Below are 16,822 nucleotides of genomic sequence, written 5' to 3'. Positions count from 1 at the left end.
CTCTTCCTTTTTTCAAAGTCTTCCCAGTCACATGGTAACCCTGAGATGTGTGCAATATCAGCACATATAGCAGTGGAAATTTGCACAACTAAATTACTCATCGTACCGAGAGTTAATAGGTGACAAGGGTGGGGAGGTGGGCGCAGGCGTATCCACTTCATCTTCCTCATCTTCACCCCATTCTTCCTCTCTCAGCGGGGTGATGTTATTTCCTAACCACACTGAATGGATGGACACCTGGAGTCGTGCAGAGCACAAGAAAAATGTGCTGAAAACCTTCCAAAACAGAATGCATGTAAACAAACTTCCATAGTCATCCTGGTAGCTTCTACCTGTCCCAACTTATAGTCCATGTTTCCCATCTCCCGCTCTGTGTTGATCTGTAGCAGCAACTTTTCATGACTTATCAACGTTCCTGCTAAAAGGCAAAAGTTTTTACTTGAACAAGCAAAATGGCTAACATTTAATACAAACAGAAATGCTTGCTACCTGCTGAGGCTGCTGACAAAGAGGGCACCGGGTCCCAGGCATGGTAGGAGTGGTGCGTGGGAATGTTGTCTTTCTTAGAGACGAGAGCTTGTATTTCCCTCTCAACCTCACCCCTGATAACTGCCAGTTTCCTTCCAAACCTGGGCACAAATTCAAAACATTACCAAAAGCACACCCTTTATGGGTACGTGGAAAGACAACAATGAAAATCTACCTTGTCTCCAGGGCCTTGAGGCTCTTGTTACGAGGCTGCTGTTCCAGACAGCTGACTGCAGGGTTGCCAGCAGTGGGCAGTGTCATGGCGCTCAGCACCAGGCTGGTGATGGCCTGCACTGCCAACACATTCAACTGGGTACGCTCTAAATCCTCCTTCAGTGTTAAACAGATGTACATCAGACATTAACCACATTATTGCGTGTATATAGCAGTATTTAGTCATTGTAACAACAGTGATTCTCTGGGAAAACATGCAACATTTGATGCACATTTGCATTAGTACAGGTAGTCTGTAAAACAAGAATGAATGTTTTATTTGGTAAAATAATCACCTCTTGCTGAGTCTCCTCCTCCTGGTCCATTGTGATTGGTTGAGTCACCAGCACTCCCAGCAAAGTGGCCCATGTCTCCTCAAACTGAGTCCTGCTGCTCCAACCTGAAGCAGACAGAACATTATCTTACAATAAAAAACCCTTGAAGTATAATTTAACTTGATATAATCCCAGTCGTGTTTTTCCTCTACCAAGTGTGTTTATCCGATACAGGAACTCTCTAAAGACATCCTTTTCCTGCAGGAAGTCCAAAGGGATCTCAGGCAATGTTGTGCCAAACTCTCCTCCTGACTGTGGGGACCAGCCCAGTTTCCAAACCTAAAAAGTTTTGATGTCTGTCAAATACATGTATTTGTAAAGCACACTGCCCCACCCCCATCCTACCCCACCAAACACAGAAAACACACTGACCAGAGGAGGGACTCGAGTAAAGCTGTTGACCAGAGGCAGTCGAGCAATACTGATCACAATGTTGCGCAAGGTTGGAGTTAGAAAAGCAGGGATTGCACTGTTTCTTGGATGTCCCAAGGAAAGTATGCTCTGCAGGCCTTCCACCAGCTCTGCCATGATCTCACATGCTTGCCACTCGCACTTGTCTGCAACCCAAAAGTTAAGTCACATATTCCCCAGCCATGCACAAGGTATGTTTAGAGAAGCAAATTCCCGTAAGTGAATCCTCACGCTTAGTATGTGGTGAATCAACTTCATCACCATCAGCATCCCTCGTAAGATTTTTCTTCTTTTCTGGGAGCAGAAGCTGGTCTCCAGGACTCACAGCCACTTGGATTCCAAAGCAAAGAACGCTTTTTAAAGCAGGATATAACATGTTAACAGCAATCAACACACACACTCTTCACTGTTCTCCTTACCGGCAACCATAATGAGACGCAGGCAGTAGATGAGAGAACATGTGTGTGTGGCGTACTCTGGGGTGGACAGTTTGTTCCAGATGCAAGGCTGCTGCAGAGCTAGGCACAGACAGGCCAAAGCCCACTGCAGGTCCACACTCAGGGGGAGCTGATCCTGGAGCAGACGCCACACTATGACCTGGGCACAACCACGAAAAAAAAACATGACAAATAGTGACACTAAAATAAGTACCAGCATTATGGGTCCGAAAAAAACTGTATTTTATATTTAAAATCACAAGTATTTAGACTCGCTGGGCACATTTGACGGTGAAAATGCGCTTGGGGGTCGGTGTGTACTGTTGTATTTATGTACATATACAGGGTTTCCCGCAATGTTAAGGCGGCTGCCTTAACAACAAAGAGCCATCGCCTAAACTAACATCTTAATAAGCTGCTCGGCTTGGTTCTGCCTCCCCTGTCAGTACGTCTCTCTGCTGTGCTGCTGTCCCTCAACATTGTCCCACCCAAAGAACCATCTGATTGGTTACACGCACAGCGGTAACAGCCAATCAGCAGTGCGTATTCAGAGCGCATGGAGTCAGCGCTCACGGCACAGGCAGGTGGGGTGAGCAGAAAGGTGTTTAGTAGGTAAGCATAAGGCAGCGGACTCTCCCGAAATTATAATAAACATCTCCCAGTCCTCTACAACTCAACTACTAGTAACATCACTATGAGCCCGTTAAAGTTCTAGAAACATAAGCTTCAGCTTAGCTCAAATTGTTCGCAGTCCTTGAGGTGAAGGCTAATTAGCTTTTATGGAGGTCTCTGGGCTTTAAAACTAACAATAAAGGAGACGCATTAAACAGGGAGGCTTCGTGCTGCAAGTGCTGTTTTACACCTTTCCTGCTTGTCGAGGAGCGCAGGGGAGACGTTCTCTACAGGGCAGATGTTTTGTCAGGGTTAGTACTCTTCACTTTACCCGGCAATGGGTGCGTAAAGCTCTGCTATTTGGTCGGAATGACGAGGTCGTCGATTAGTTTCAAGTTGGTCACTTTATTTATAATTTCGACAAGGCACAACTGGACATCCACCATGCTATTAACACTCCTGCACATGCTACTGCAACCTCTCCTTACTTGCCCACTCACTCACTCACATCACTCACCCCACATGCTGCCATCTTAAAGGAGCACACACACACACACATACGCTACTCTAACAACAGCTGCTTTAAAACACGCCTCGCCAAATGTGGCGTTTAGTATCACCACCGTTGTTTCAAACTTAGGTAAACACTTAAATAATAAGCATTCAGATCTGCACAATGAGTTATAAAGAGTGACAGGTAAACATTTAGTTGTTACACCTGTCATGCTGTTCGGCCCCCATGCAGACCACAGTCGTGGAGCACAAGGGTGGAGGTTTTTGTCGAGGGTAACACCATTCACTTCGCTTTCCGGTCAGGAATCGAGGCCGCCAATTTGTGACAATCTGGTTGTTCATCCCTTTACTGCGCAGTGCACACGTTCCCTCTCCCCTCTCTTTACTCGCTCACTCACTCACTGACGTCATTCAGCCAACACGTTGACATTCTTGCAAACACACACGCTACTCTCATGAGTTAACTAGCTCCTCTGTTGTGTACATGTAGATACGCAGACGCGCACACAGCAGCTTGGCTTGACGCCAAATACTAGTGGAGTTAAGATCGGCCATCGAACGTCAACTAATGCAGGTGAAATTATCTTTTTTTATCTTTAATAAATGTGTTTTACCTGCTACATGGCTTATCTGTGTACATGCATACATTGTTTTGTTTTTAGTACTTAATTATTAATTGTATATTTCCTAAAGCACTGACCAGGAGTGGAAACCATAAATCATAAATAATGTAATAAAATGTCAGTAAAACTTTTTTCTATTCTTACCTAATTCTTGGTAATGGTAAGGATTTCCCTGTAATATGGAACATTTTAAATTGTTCTTTGTGTGCAACAAGAAAAGCCCAATGTGTTTAATGCCTTTCATTTTATATTTTAACCTTGTAAAATTGTTCTTTGACTGTGAGTGTTTAATGTATTGTAAGATTTTCTGTTAAAATAAAGCCAATATTACATTTTTTTATAGTTCCCTTTATTTGGAAAAGTATCGATATACATTTTGGTACCGGTACTATATTATTGGTAACGGAACAACCCTGCTCACTATAGTTCAAGATTTAGGGTAGTTTGAAAAATGCACTGCACATCGTATTGGCAGCTTCAGTTTCGATGGAAAAGGTTTAAAAAATTAATTGGAGTCGTCCTGTGGGCTGGGTGGAAAAGCATATGGCCCACAGGCCGTAATTTGCCCAGGTCTGCTCAACACTGACTTGCAGCCTGAAATTGCAGTCTGAAACCTAACTGTTGATACAAATATAGTGTTTTACCTCAGCTGCAGTGCAGGTGAAAGTAGTGATGAGGTCTTCTTTGTCAGAGAGAATATGAAATGAAGGTGGAAGTTGGTTTACACTTAGGAGGTACTGGGATAGTGCTCTGCAAAGGGCTAAAACCCGGGTGTAGAAACCTGGCTCATCTGAAACATAGCAAAGCATGAAAAATTGAAGGAAAAAAGAAAGACTGACTTTCCAAGATATGAAACATCTTTACAAAAAAAAAAATGATGAGCTCACTTTAAGTAATTTCAAGTTCAAAATGATCACTCCAGAATCAGTTTAAATGCAATGCACAAATGCTAGTCTGTAATTCCTTACCATACACATCACCAAGTTGGGTCCAGTAAGACTGTGGATGAGGAGGTGGCAAAAAGGACTGGTGCGGTGAAGGAAGTGACTTTGTAACGCCAGCAAGTTGCTCTGAGGTCACCTGCCACGCCGTCTCCAACAAGAGTGACCCCTGACCCCGTGTTAATCGCTGTACTCCCATGCTAAGGCACGGACATAGCAGACTGAGGTTGAATGTCTGTCAGTGCACAGAGAACCGGTTTATTTTGGTCAACTTATACAAGCAGGCTATACAAAAAAGGTAGCACATCAAGTTCATTAGCATGCACACTTACCTCGCATCTCATGATGCTTAAAACATCAGTGGGAGGCAGCTTGGTAAGGAGTTCTGTTGTCTCCAACAGAGACACATCTCCACGGAGACAACACTGACACTTCACAAGAGTCACATACCACTCCTACAAAAAAATGAAGCTTTAAATTTCAAAAATATTTTTTTTAATGGAAAAAAAGACCAATTCAGATTCCTCACCTTATCGGCAATGACCAGTTCAGGGGCAGGAGGTGGATCCCCATCTAAGGGGTGTGATGTCACAGGAGGGACTGGGCTACTGGTTTCAGCAACAGTGGCTCGGAACCTGTCCAGCAGGGAGTAGAACCTCTGATGCCTGTGATGAGAAAAAAAATTATGGTTATGAGGTATTTTTTTCCCAGATCCACTAACACTAATTATTTAAACTGAATAGAAATGACTCATCAATGCTTTTAATTCAATGTTGCATTTGAATTAGAAGTGTTCTGGAAACCCTTTTAAAGCTCAACTCAAAAAGACAGTAATGCCATGGAGCATTACCTTGGAGCTAAGTTACTGCTTTGAAGGTACTCCTGGATTCTGTCCAGTTCTTCCACAGGCAGCTGGGCTATACTGTTCTGGAAGGTAGATAAATTAAAGATTATTGCAAACTATAACCTCAAAAGTAGTTCAACTCAGTTTGCTGTTTTTCTTCATAAATTAGGGAATGTGTAAAAACCTGTAACGTCTCAGCCAACAGCATCTCTACCCTGCGACACGCCAGCGTGTCTACCATACGGGCCAGAACCCTGAAGGGTGTGCTGAGCATCTTGTCCACATACAGCATCAGCAGGGAGCCAGACTGACTGAGGTGGATTCCTTCTAAGCACTGCAATGTCTTCTTCAACATGGTAGGCTACTCAGAAGAGATGGGGAACGCATTTAAATACAAGGTGTATATACATTTATACATACATATACAGTGTATATATATATATATATATATATATACATATACACACACACGAAAGAATTACGGCCGCCACAAATAAAAATAAAAAATAAAAAAATAAATATATTTTTTCGGCTTTTGACTCGCTATGTATATATACACACATAGATATATATTCAAAAATGTACACGCAAACACACATAAACATACATATACACACACACACAAATACACACGTGTAAATATATACACATGTAAATATATATATACATACACACACACATATGTATATATATACACACACACATACATATATACATACACACACGTGTATATATATATATATATATATATATATATATATATATATATATATATATATATATATATATATATATATATATATATCTGTATATACACACACACACACATACATAATGATTGAAAAAAACGTGATAAAAGTACTTACAGTGGTCAGGTTGTCACAGCGAGACTGAATGGCTTGGATAAAGAGGCCGCTGGCAGCTGAATTTCGGTGCACAGCACTGATGAAATCCTGTACGGGCGGCTCATGAGAAAGGCTGATGAGATCACTCACATGGTTGACTATCAGCCAGGTAAGATGTTCTGAGTCATGGAGGTTCTGACACTAAAAAAATACAGGTGTAATGTAAATATAATGCAGAAAACAGCAGGGATTTAGCACTTGTGCAATAATATTGACTTAGTACTGTATATTAATTTCTGTTGTAGTCCAACAATCTTACCACATAATCACAGAAGAGGATCAGGGCTCCCCTGCGGACAATCTCTCTGTTAACCATGGTTAATTGGGACTCAGGCTTGTTGTCCTCGCTTTCTCCGGAAGAGTGAGGGCTCAGCAGTTTTGTGCACGATAGGCTTTGTCTTCTAAAAAAAAAGGCGAGGAATGGGTAATTCACAGCAGGTTCACAGTGAATTGGCCGTGCTATTCAGATTCAGATTGATCTCAATCAACCACACAAAGGCTGTCATGTCTGCCTACCATAGTCACAACGAAACTTTGCTCATCTGCTAGTCAAGCTTAAATTGAGATGAAATCATAATGGTCATTATTTGCACAACTGGCCATGATGCAAGTACATTTAAATTACGGACACTGTAAGACAGACAAAAAGTAAGCAAAACATGAAAGTAAAACAAATGTGTTTACAAATACAAATTCAATTTATGTTGCTTTTTGTGAGTTTTGTTTAATTCTGTGGCAGACTCGATGTGTTAATAAGTAGTATAATTCTCATGCCATTTAATGTAGTTGTACTACGTGGTAAAAGCAAGCTACAGTCACAGATCATCGGGAGTTTAAAAAAGAGCCAGGGCCAAAACAATTTCTTGGTGCTAAATGAAACACCTCTCTTATCTTAATTGTTTGCCAGTATCTCTGGCATTCTGCCCAAATATATCATCTTACTTTGGCGTCTGGTGAACCTCAGCCCACCAGGAGTAGTTTGTGTAGTTGATTAGGAGTAGGACTTGGCACCAGAGCAGCACAAGGGAAGGATGGGTGGTGATCAGGCCCTGCACCATGCAGTTTAGAGACTCCAAATGGTAGTAAAGCCCAGCCTCAGAGTCACTCGGGCCATTAGCACTCTCAGCCATCAAAAGGCGGCTGGCTGCAGCTGTGATTCTACGGAACATTCCTGGATTGAAGAACAAATGGGTAAACAACGGCCTCATATATTAACACTGTCAAAATGAAAGGCTGCTTGTTATATCTAAAATTTGATGAACACCCACCACTTTTGAAGATGTGGATAAGACACATGAGCAATGTGCCCAACTGCTGGCAATAAAAAGTGTGTTGCTCCTCAGTAATGTCCACTTTAACATGTCTGGAGGAAATTTCTTCCAGCAACACTCCAACTATTTGGAGCAAAAATCTAAAAGTGGCCCCAAAAACATAAAAATCTAATTATACGACCATATTTCAGGAGGACCCAAATATAAGGCATACTTATACTTTTGATCAGTGAAACACTAACCTGGCAAAAGTTTCTTCTGGCACGGCTTTTTGTGCATTACCATTAGGTTCCGGATTGGCAAATGAATCAGAAGCAGGGGGCCCATTTGGGGAGGGGCTGTGCTGATGGAGGCGGTGGATAGTGTTGCAGGAAAGGAGATGCGGGGAAAGGGCCAGCTCGTGCACTCGTGATAATACAATGTCTTCAGTTGACTGAGAGACTAGTACCCTGAGCACTGCCAAGATACCGGACACCCACAGTTGGACTGTTGTCACAGACGCCTAAAGTAATGGGACATGGATTATAGTTCATCAACTTAAAAAATAAAAAATAAATAAAATGAATGCTAAATTGTGTAAGTGGTGATGTCTCACCATAGTAGCCGGGGTGATGAACATACTTTTGAGCAACATATCCACAGGCCTAAGAGAGGAGGGCGCTACGGTCTCAAAAAGTGTGTTTAACACCCCCAAAGCCTCAGGGGAGTCCAGATGCATCTGTCCGGATACACCAAATTAAACATTTTGCCAATTTCATTGCAGCATGGACATCTCCACAGCATTGTAAAAGTCTAATGATAAACTACAACAGACAATTTTATTACCAAATTCAATGCTCAGAGTAAATACATTAAATTACAGAACGTATCAATAAATATGTTAAATTATAGATTGTATGGAACCATCGCACAGGAAAACCAACGTCTTTACAGGCCCTGTCGGCAGGATCCAGCCTCACTATGTGTGGAGTCCATGGTGGCAACACACTACTTAGTGCTGTACCCGTATGGAGACAGCCACAAAAAAGCCAAACAAACCACTGTCATGCATACACAAAGTGCTAACTTTCTGAATACAAATAAAGGATAATGCAACAAATGGAAGGTATTAGTTTTTTTGTTTTGTTTTCAAATAACATGTGTTACCTGCTGTTTGGCAATCATGGGAAGAATCACATCTGCAATTTGTCGGGACAATCTCTTCCACTTGTCCTCATTTTCTTTGTGACACTGCTGTAGAACAAGGATGAACATCTCCAAAACCTGCATCACACATGAAAAAAATGTAGGCGCGAAAGAAAGACTTGTCTTGATAATGTGAAAATCGCTGCAATCACTTGACAGTGTACCTGGTGGTACTGAACAAGTCTGAGCAACATGGAAACCACCACTTCTTTCTGTGTATCCAGCTCTTTTCCTGCATCTGCCTTGTTTGAGCCCCTCAGGACAAACAGGTCATGTACTATTGGCTGCAAGGCAGGGATTGCTGCAGAAATAAGAAGAAGTTGTGTTAGAAGTACTGTATTAACAAATATTTTTAGGAGTGATTTCTTTCGTGCTCTTATCACCATGTGTGACTGCTTTCCTTCCGCTTGCCATGATGCCATCACACAGTTGGATGATTTTGGGGATACTGATTATCTGCTTGGAATGGTAGCGTTCGTAGGACAACAGTACGAGGAAGAAGAAGATATTTGGTATGATAGCCTCCGAATCTCTGAAAGAAAACACACAATGTATTTTGTAAAACAGCCCGGATATGTGGAAGTATTGTCTAAAAATGTAACAATTACTTTAAATAGTCAATGGATATTTGAGGAAACATACCTAAACTGTCCCACTTCGATATATTCAAACTGTTTCAGGACAAACCCTATGAAGACCTGCAACAAAAACAAATGAAGTGGTAAGGAAAAATAAACAATTGCCGATCATAGAATTCAGCATATCCATTGAACCTGATCAGAGTCCAACAGGCAGTAGTTAACTCGGAGCTGCACAAGCTGGGCAAGAAGGTCCAAAACTTGTCTTTGCAGAGTCACAGATGTGCTGGTGGTGTACTGCTTTAAGGCTTTAATCACCAGTGGTTCGAAAAGACGGATGTGATTGTGAATGGCATTCTGTGTAAACATTGAAATTATTTGATAACACATATTTGGTAATCTGACATCAGTTAACACAGAGGAAATGGGAAATATATTACCTTGTCTCCTCTTTGGCGTGTTGCATTTGCGATGTTGGACCTCAGCTGGTTAGACGCCTTCTGCATCACATCAAACCATCTGGAAATAGATGACGCAGTACCAAATAATTTGACACATCACAATGCATTTTCGATGGCACACTTAATAAAATATATTTTCTTGCATCTGGTCCGTGCATTTAGACCCACCCAGAAGTATCCTGCTCTTGCTCAGCTTGCACCATGTTACGCAGACTGGCATCAGCCAGAGCCTGTGTGAAGTGTGTGTATGGTGCCATGAAGCAGTAGTGGTACAGGCCTGGTCTGAGGCTGGATGAACCAAGACGAAGTACCTTGCCCTGGGCACGGCACGGTCCACTCAGAACACCCTCATACTGGGATGCCAAGTTGGTGCCAAATAGGGTCTTCAACAACTGAAAAATAAATTATTTTACAAATAATTTAATTTTCAAACTCATCCTCTCACTGAATGCCATTTTTTTTAAATCAAAGTGTATGGAACCATCGCACAGGGAAGCCAACACCTTTACAGGCCCTGTCGGCAGGATCCAACCTTACTCTGTGTGGAGTCCCTGGTGGCAACACACTGCTCAGTGTTGTAACCGTATGGAAACTGCCACACACTATCCAAGACTAAGCAATGTCATATCTAGGCCATGTACTAACCTGCTGAACACAAATGGTAGCCATGGTAGGTTCTCGGGAGAAACAAGACTTGAGGTACCCCAAAATTTCCTCTACACACTACGTAGGAAGAAAAATGTGACAATTTTGAAAATGCATTCTAATGAAGGGCCTTGTTTTGTAGAACGGGTGAGCTACCCCCCGAGAAATTATTTGACACTGTCCATTAGAGAGATACTCACTTTGTTGATGTCATGAAGTGTGGCCAGCTCCAGCAGCTGAGACAGAACATCCAAAGCAGCACGCAGAAAACCCCCAAACTTCTCCTGGCTACTGTGAAGGTCCAACGTCACCTAACAAAAACAAGTTAAATTTGCTGGATGGCAACGCCTCAAAAATAATAATAAAATAAAAATAAATATTTAAGAACATTAACACTAGCGAGCAAATGTTATCAACAGTGGTTAACAAGAACAGATTGAACAATTAAATGTCTATGTCTCACAATTTACTAATTTAAAATAAATTGCAGTTTGGCTCAAACAGAGTCATTGGTGATAATGGCTGTCATTCACGCCATACACGTACACTCCCAGAGTGCGTGAACATACACAGAAGCAATCCCACAGAATCGATCAATATTTTGAAGTCATGCTGTGTAGATGAGCTACAACATTAGCAAATCTTAGTAGCTAAACTTTGCCAAATCACTTACAGTGGCTGACAACAAATGTAACTCATGCGCATGCATGTGTGTTACATTGGCCATAGTTTACATGGTCCAAACTGGAAGAGGGAGGGAGAAAATGCTCAACACAGCCAAAAATAGCAGCAACTCTGCAGCTGCCTATCCATAGCATACAACAACTTAAAATACGTTTCTGGTTAACCAGAAAGTAGCTTTATCAAAATCACCTTGTAATTGGCATGAGTTGCTTTCAGAACATCATAGAGCTTGAGGTAAGGTGGCAAGTGATAGAAGCTGCCAAGATTGTTAGACTTGTTTACAGCTGTCCCACTTGTACTGTCGATAGCTCTGCCTGCCCCCAAAAAAGCATGAAAACTTGTAAAATATTTACAAAAAACAAAGAGGTCTGATGGGTGCTGTGGTTTGTGTGTTACATACCCGCGTTAACCTCATTGCTTTTCTTTGGGCTCAAAGGCAAAGCATTGGGATCGGAGGCCTCCTTCTCTTTGCCCTTCCTGCGGATCGGACTCAGGGAGGCAGTGTTGCTCAGGGAGGGCAGTGTGGCCTGCAGGAAGAGTTATTATGAATTACACATTCTGTTCATTGTTACAAAAATGATGTTATATGTAATGGGAGAATCCAACCTTAACTGCTGGTCCAGGCGGAGTGTCATCTAGAACATGTGTGCAGATGTTGAGCACCTTCAGCAGGTGAGAAAAAAGCTGGTCCACCAATGCCACCAGGGAGCGCTCTGACAACGCTGCCCAGGGTTCCTCAATCTTATTTGATCCTCCACTGTTGCCACCATTTCCTTCTTCCTCACCACCCCAGGGGTTGCGCATGCATTTAGGAGCCACTGCTTAAAAGGCAAAAATGAAAAAAATAACATTGGCAATTTGTTCTGATCAATTTGTACCTCTTTAAAGTGTACTTTCAAAGCTACATCAATTATTAGCTGTTGGTCATTTGTATGTATCGGTCACCAGTGAGCAGGTTTCCAGCTAGCATCAAGGCATCCTGATGTGCAGAAAGATCCAGTGGAAACCAGGCAGATGACAGTAAGGAGAGTACCATGTTGGTCACTCCCAATGTTAAAGTCCTTCTTTCCACATCAGGTGCAGAGGAGTTGGAGATTGAGGAGGATGGAGCACTGCTAGACTGGGGAAGACTGAATAAGAGGGAAAAAAAGAAAAATCAGACATATATACATACACAGGGAAATAAAATGTCGGTAACTGTGTGCACAGACCTGAGGGCCCTGCCACGGCTGCGGTTGAGATTGGCTCGAGATGAAACGCTATTAAGGGAGTTAATGTAGCCGCAGTGCCAGCCTGTGCTCCATGTGCACACTGGAAAATGTGAAGCCAGGAGACAGAGCGCTTCACAGCAGCCAAACTTAACAGAAAAAAATTACACAAATTTACATAATATATTTAGTTTTCAATTGCAAGATGATCCAACGCAAAATCAATGTGAGAGCTCACAGTCAGGGCTCTGGAGATAGAGGACGTGAACACGTGGGAGATAGCAGTGACAACCCGAGACAAGTTGTTTTCCAGAGTGACGTCAGAAACGGTGTTGGACAGGTTAAAGCCCCGATAAGTCCTAGCACACAAAAAAAAAGACTTTAGAACAGGGGTGTCCAAAGTGCGGCCCGGGGGCCATTTGCAGCCCGCTGCTAATCGTTTACCGGCCCGCCACACATTCTGCAAAAATTTAAAATTAATAGTATTGCAAAAATAAAAAAAAAACATTAAAAAAAAGTGGAATGAGGTGAAATCTAATGAGGAAAAAGTGGCAATGTTGAACTTGACACAAAGCTGCCATGCAGGCAGTTTTTTTTCCCTTTTGTCTTTATTTTCTTTTTTTTCCATTGCTCAAAAAAAAAAAAGGACAAAAATATCTGTGCTATAATGAATTATTACATAAAAATTATCACTTTAAAATGTTTTATGTGGAAAAAATATTGCATATGTTGTGTGGTTGCCATATAAAAACATCAAAGTTTTGACAAAAGAGCATAAAACAAACAAAATAATAGTTCAAACTTAAAATCGACAGATATATCGGAAGTTGATCTTGAAATTTAAGTGTTAAAAAGAAAAAGAAAAAATAATAAAAATGTATCACTTTATGAGTGGGGAACCTTTCGGATCTCAAATATATTTAGTAGGATTTTATTTAACTTTTCATTGTGAAAAGTAAAAAATATTAAATAATTAAAATCAATGGTGTCCTGCATTATTGCTCTTTGAGGGCTTTAATTGCTAAATAAAGGAACTCTCCTGAAGGAATCAATAAATACTATCTATATAAATACAGCATATTTCAGTTTTACTATGAAAAAAAAGTTGTCTTTGACAGAAAAGGCATAAAACCTTATTTGTTTTACTTTATATCAACCTCAAGTTGACAAAGATTTACTGTAAGCATTAAATTTAAAAAAATAATAATAATTTGACTTATTTTTAACATTTTAGTGACTGAAACCCTCTATGCTCCCCAGGAGCCCTAAGGATTAAAAAAAAAAATCCATATATTTTGTTATGGTTTGAAAATGAAAAATATCAAAATGGCCCCCACATGCTTAAATGTTTCCGTGTGCGGCCCTCTGTGGAAAAAGTTTGGACACCCCAGCTTTAGAATAAGCGTAATTTAGCACATTTTCTAACATTGTGCAATTTCAAATACTTCATTCAAGTCAGGGGAAAGCTACATTTGTTATCAAATCAAACATTTGCTCTGAGTTTAAATTATTGTAATATCTTTAACTTGATGGATCCATGTAGTAGATATATAGTTACCTTGTGATTGTGCTCACTGTAAATTGGGAGGGGGGTTGCGCCTCATGCATCAGCAGCTGCAGGTAAACTGAACTCTGGTCTCGGGCAATAGCAACAACAGGGTCTGTTTGGCCCTGGTCACAGTCGTAAAACAATCTAGAAACCAGTCTGTGAGTGTCAAAAAAGGAAGGGAAACAAATCATTATTAACCTCCATGTGGCAATTAAATTAAATTACATTAAATCATAGTCCACACATTTCAGACATTCTGTTTGTGTTTAGGTTACATCTGCATAGTGAATGAAGGTGGGAAAAAGTGTGGATTGACCAATTAGACATTGGACAAATTAGTTGATAAAAAAGTGTACCTGCTAGCAGCAGAAGCTGCCACATGTCTGACTCTGGGGTCTTCATCTCCCAGCAGGCAAATGACTACATCATTTAAAACCCTTTCCTGCAGCCGAAGACGCTATAATGAAAGAAAATTAATGAAATCAATTTAAAATCAAAATAAACACTGCATAGTAGGGGTGTCTTAGAACAGTCTACAACTCGAATCAGAGTCTGATTTATTTTCATCCAAAGGGCACGTCTCCACAAACTGTTTGCAGATGCTACTCTGACAGAGGGTTAAAAATGTGACTGTGGAGCAACATTTACACCATAGAATATGGTGTCGCGGGGAGCCTGGAGGCTATCCCAGCTGCACTAAGGCAGAGGGCAGGGTACACTCTGGACAAGTCACCATCTCATCACAGGGCCAACACAGATAGACAGACAACACTCACATTCACATTCACACACTTGGGCTAATTTACTGTTGCCAATCAACCTATCCCCAGGTGTATGTCTTCACAATACTTCCTTATTGCCCGCCAGTTCGCCAGATGGTGCGTTTACCAGCATCCGAATTTTAAACATACTCTAGCATTTTGTTATGTTATTATTCCTTCATCATAGAAGTGAATGTGTGGTTGGTGGAAGATCATTTTGAGTTTAGTGTTGAGTTTTTTTCCTAAATAAAGCAGTGGCCAGTAGTGTTCAAAACAAAATGTACAGTAATGTAAATGTTCCTAGGCAACAGAGGTTGCTGGGGTAATGTTTAAATGTGACACAAAACATTGGGCTAAATCTGGGATCTAGGGTACTAAATTTCATACCATCTCATGTCTGTCATGTGTGCTGCTAAGACAATTAAATTAGTTTAATCCTTGAAGTATGACCAGTGTGTTTAATGAAATTTAAATAAAGTTAAAGTGAGCAAGTTTACAGCTGTAACCATCCATTCTTTGAAATTAACTGTAATGGACGAGAGCAAAACACATAAGACCCTGACATAACTCATCCCTTCCTCTCCCTCTTTCCTCACTGTCTCCTGCTACCAATAATTTTTCCAGCAAAGTAGTGGATTGTATTGTTATTTTCTCTAATCATATTTTATGCTTAGTTATTACGTTTCTGTTTGACGTTTTTTTTTTTACATTTATTTAATTAACTTTGAAAGGGTCATATAATCATAGCGTTCCTCATTATCATTTTTCTCCCTTCCTGTGGCTGTATGTACATCCATGTGACATGACTGACACCTAGTGACGAGTCAGTGGACCACATACCACAATCTGTTACCTTGCAAACGCCACCATAGATTTGACTGATCATCAACTATGGGTAAAATCTAACGAATCAGGATCGACTACAAAAATCATTAGTCCAAGACAGCCCTACTGCAAAAGGGGTATAAAAATTGAGAAAATACCTTAGTGTAGTGATGTTCGCCTTTGTGCAGGGTGTCAGTCTTTCGCTCCAGGAAATGAACTAACCTGGGGAAAAAAAAAACCTTCATTATAAATACATTTGATCTTTGAGATATAAAGCATAAGCACACTATTTTGGATAAACCGAGAAAATATAATTCATAACGCTTACCGAAAGTCCATCTCTGCCAGGGTCTCTAACAGTTCAGTGCGGACAAGCCAATATGAAGAGTTTCTCAGAGCCAGGAGGTCGATCACCAACTGCAGGCCCATCTCACTAAGTGTACTGCTGCAAATAGTCATGATGCAGTGCTGCAACACACACATTGCGCTTACTAAGAGCTACACCATTACACACAGACAAAAGACAAACACACACTTACCCTGACTGCAGAGCAAGCCATCTTGCAGGTAACTGAAGACTCGTCTTTTAGGGCTTTTCGCAGCAAAGGTAACAGGTGCACCAGGGACACAGGGTTGCCTAAAAAGGGTTAAAGTTGTAATGACTGACTCTGAAATTATTGTTTGTTGCCGTTGTATTTATGCATCAAGACATGACATTGAAAACACACTGACCTGTTGCGCTCTGCACACTGGCCAGCCAGCTGTGAATGTTGTAGCGTGTTTTAGTGAGCGCAGCCTGAATAATGACTGCACAGAGGATGGCCGTGGCCCCTCTGACCTGTGGGTCCCCATGGTCAATGAGATCCAGCACATCACTGACATACTGTTGCTCTGAAAGGACACATCAAATTGAAACATAACAGGGTCAAAGGCAGGGCTCCTAAATTAAATACCACCCAATAGGATAGAAACCTCGGTAGTAAAAAAAAATCAATAGATGGGTAGAGCAAAACATAAATTAATAAAAGTTATCAAAATGACAAGTGCAAAACGCACACCAATTTGTGAGCCAAACTAAATATTATACCTGCAACATGTAAGGCAAATACCCAAAAAACAAATAAGAGTATTTCAATTAGCTTTAAGGTCTTCCGGCAGAATAGCAATATGCAATGCAAGGTTAGATTGCTCTTCTACTCCTAACTCCACAGACAAATAGATACATCTGGCACCAAAAAGTTACAAACTGGAAGCTTAAGAAACAAAACAGGTGTTTTACTGTTGGCTTGACTC

At 41.1% G+C, this 16,822-nt stretch overlaps 1 protein-coding gene and 2 non-coding genes across 12 annotated transcripts in view; all 3 read right to left on the bottom strand.

Annotated features, from left to right (window-relative positions):
* htt (huntingtin) overlaps positions 1-16,822 on the bottom strand; it is a 51,496-nt gene that overhangs the window by 14,638 nt on the left and 20,036 nt on the right. For 5 of the 10 annotated variants that reach the window (XM_061881355.1, XM_061881350.1, XM_061881357.1 and 2 more), the window contains 42 exons: positions 16,262-16,420; positions 16,069-16,166; positions 15,858-15,997; positions 15,688-15,751; positions 14,300-14,400; positions 13,953-14,099; positions 12,633-12,753; positions 12,398-12,543; positions 12,132-12,316; positions 11,793-12,007; positions 11,587-11,713; positions 11,376-11,500; positions 10,703-10,813; positions 10,503-10,580; positions 10,026-10,249; positions 9,837-9,915; positions 9,592-9,753; positions 9,461-9,516; positions 9,202-9,350; positions 8,983-9,119; positions 8,780-8,896; positions 8,229-8,351; positions 7,876-8,135; positions 7,631-7,773; positions 7,305-7,533; positions 6,622-6,763; positions 6,324-6,503; positions 5,642-5,818; positions 5,464-5,540; positions 5,143-5,278; positions 4,946-5,068; positions 4,641-4,848; positions 4,317-4,462; positions 1,907-2,084; positions 1,719-1,817; positions 1,449-1,633; positions 1,229-1,355; positions 1,038-1,141; positions 704-858; positions 490-629; positions 333-415; positions 107-237 (listed from right to left, as the gene is read on the bottom strand). In XM_061881355.1, coding sequence (XP_061737339.1) covers positions 107-237; positions 333-415; positions 490-629; positions 704-858; positions 1,038-1,141; positions 1,229-1,355; positions 1,449-1,633; positions 1,719-1,817; positions 1,907-2,084; positions 4,317-4,462; positions 4,641-4,848; positions 4,946-5,068; positions 5,143-5,278; positions 5,464-5,540; positions 5,642-5,818; positions 6,324-6,503; positions 6,622-6,763; positions 7,305-7,533; positions 7,631-7,773; positions 7,876-8,135; positions 8,229-8,351; positions 8,780-8,896; positions 8,983-9,119; positions 9,202-9,350; positions 9,461-9,516; positions 9,592-9,753; positions 9,837-9,915; positions 10,026-10,249; positions 10,503-10,580; positions 10,703-10,813; positions 11,376-11,500; positions 11,587-11,713; positions 11,793-12,007; positions 12,132-12,316; positions 12,398-12,543; positions 12,633-12,753; positions 13,953-14,099; positions 14,300-14,400; positions 15,688-15,751; positions 15,858-15,997; positions 16,069-16,166; positions 16,262-16,420 — 5,887 coding nt within the window. Of the gene's footprint in view, positions 1-106; positions 238-332; positions 419-489; positions 630-703; positions 859-1,037; positions 1,142-1,228; positions 1,356-1,448; positions 1,634-1,718; positions 1,818-1,906; positions 2,085-4,316; positions 4,463-4,640; positions 4,849-4,945; positions 5,069-5,142; positions 5,279-5,463; positions 5,541-5,641; positions 5,819-6,323; positions 6,504-6,621; positions 6,764-7,304; positions 7,534-7,630; positions 7,774-7,875; positions 8,136-8,228; positions 8,352-8,779; positions 8,897-8,982; positions 9,120-9,201; positions 9,351-9,460; positions 9,517-9,591; positions 9,754-9,836; positions 9,916-10,025; positions 10,250-10,502; positions 10,581-10,702; positions 10,814-11,375; positions 11,501-11,586; positions 11,714-11,792; positions 12,008-12,131; positions 12,317-12,397; positions 12,544-12,632; positions 12,754-13,952; positions 14,100-14,299; positions 14,401-15,687; positions 15,752-15,857; positions 15,998-16,068; positions 16,167-16,261; positions 16,421-16,822 lie in introns of all 10 variants that reach the window. The other 5 variants (XM_061881349.1, XM_061881353.1, XM_061881356.1 and 2 more) reach the window with 2 other exon arrangements.
* LOC133539413 (small Cajal body-specific RNA 14) lies at positions 8,525-8,654 on the bottom strand. The gene has a single exon (XR_009803365.1). It is a non-coding gene; the product is annotated as a small Cajal body-specific RNA 14 (non-coding RNA).
* On the bottom strand, positions 10,327-10,456 carry LOC133539414 (small Cajal body-specific RNA 14). The gene has a single exon (XR_009803366.1). It is a non-coding gene; the product is annotated as a small Cajal body-specific RNA 14 (non-coding RNA).

This window comes from Nerophis ophidion, linkage group LG20 (assembly GCF_033978795.1).
Source record: "Nerophis ophidion isolate RoL-2023_Sa linkage group LG20, RoL_Noph_v1.0, whole genome shotgun sequence".
Classification (NCBI taxonomy): Eukaryota; Metazoa; Chordata; class Actinopteri; order Syngnathiformes; family Syngnathidae; genus Nerophis; species Nerophis ophidion.
The sequence above is the reverse complement of the archived record's forward strand: the minus strand, read 5'-3'. Positions and strand labels throughout refer to the sequence as shown.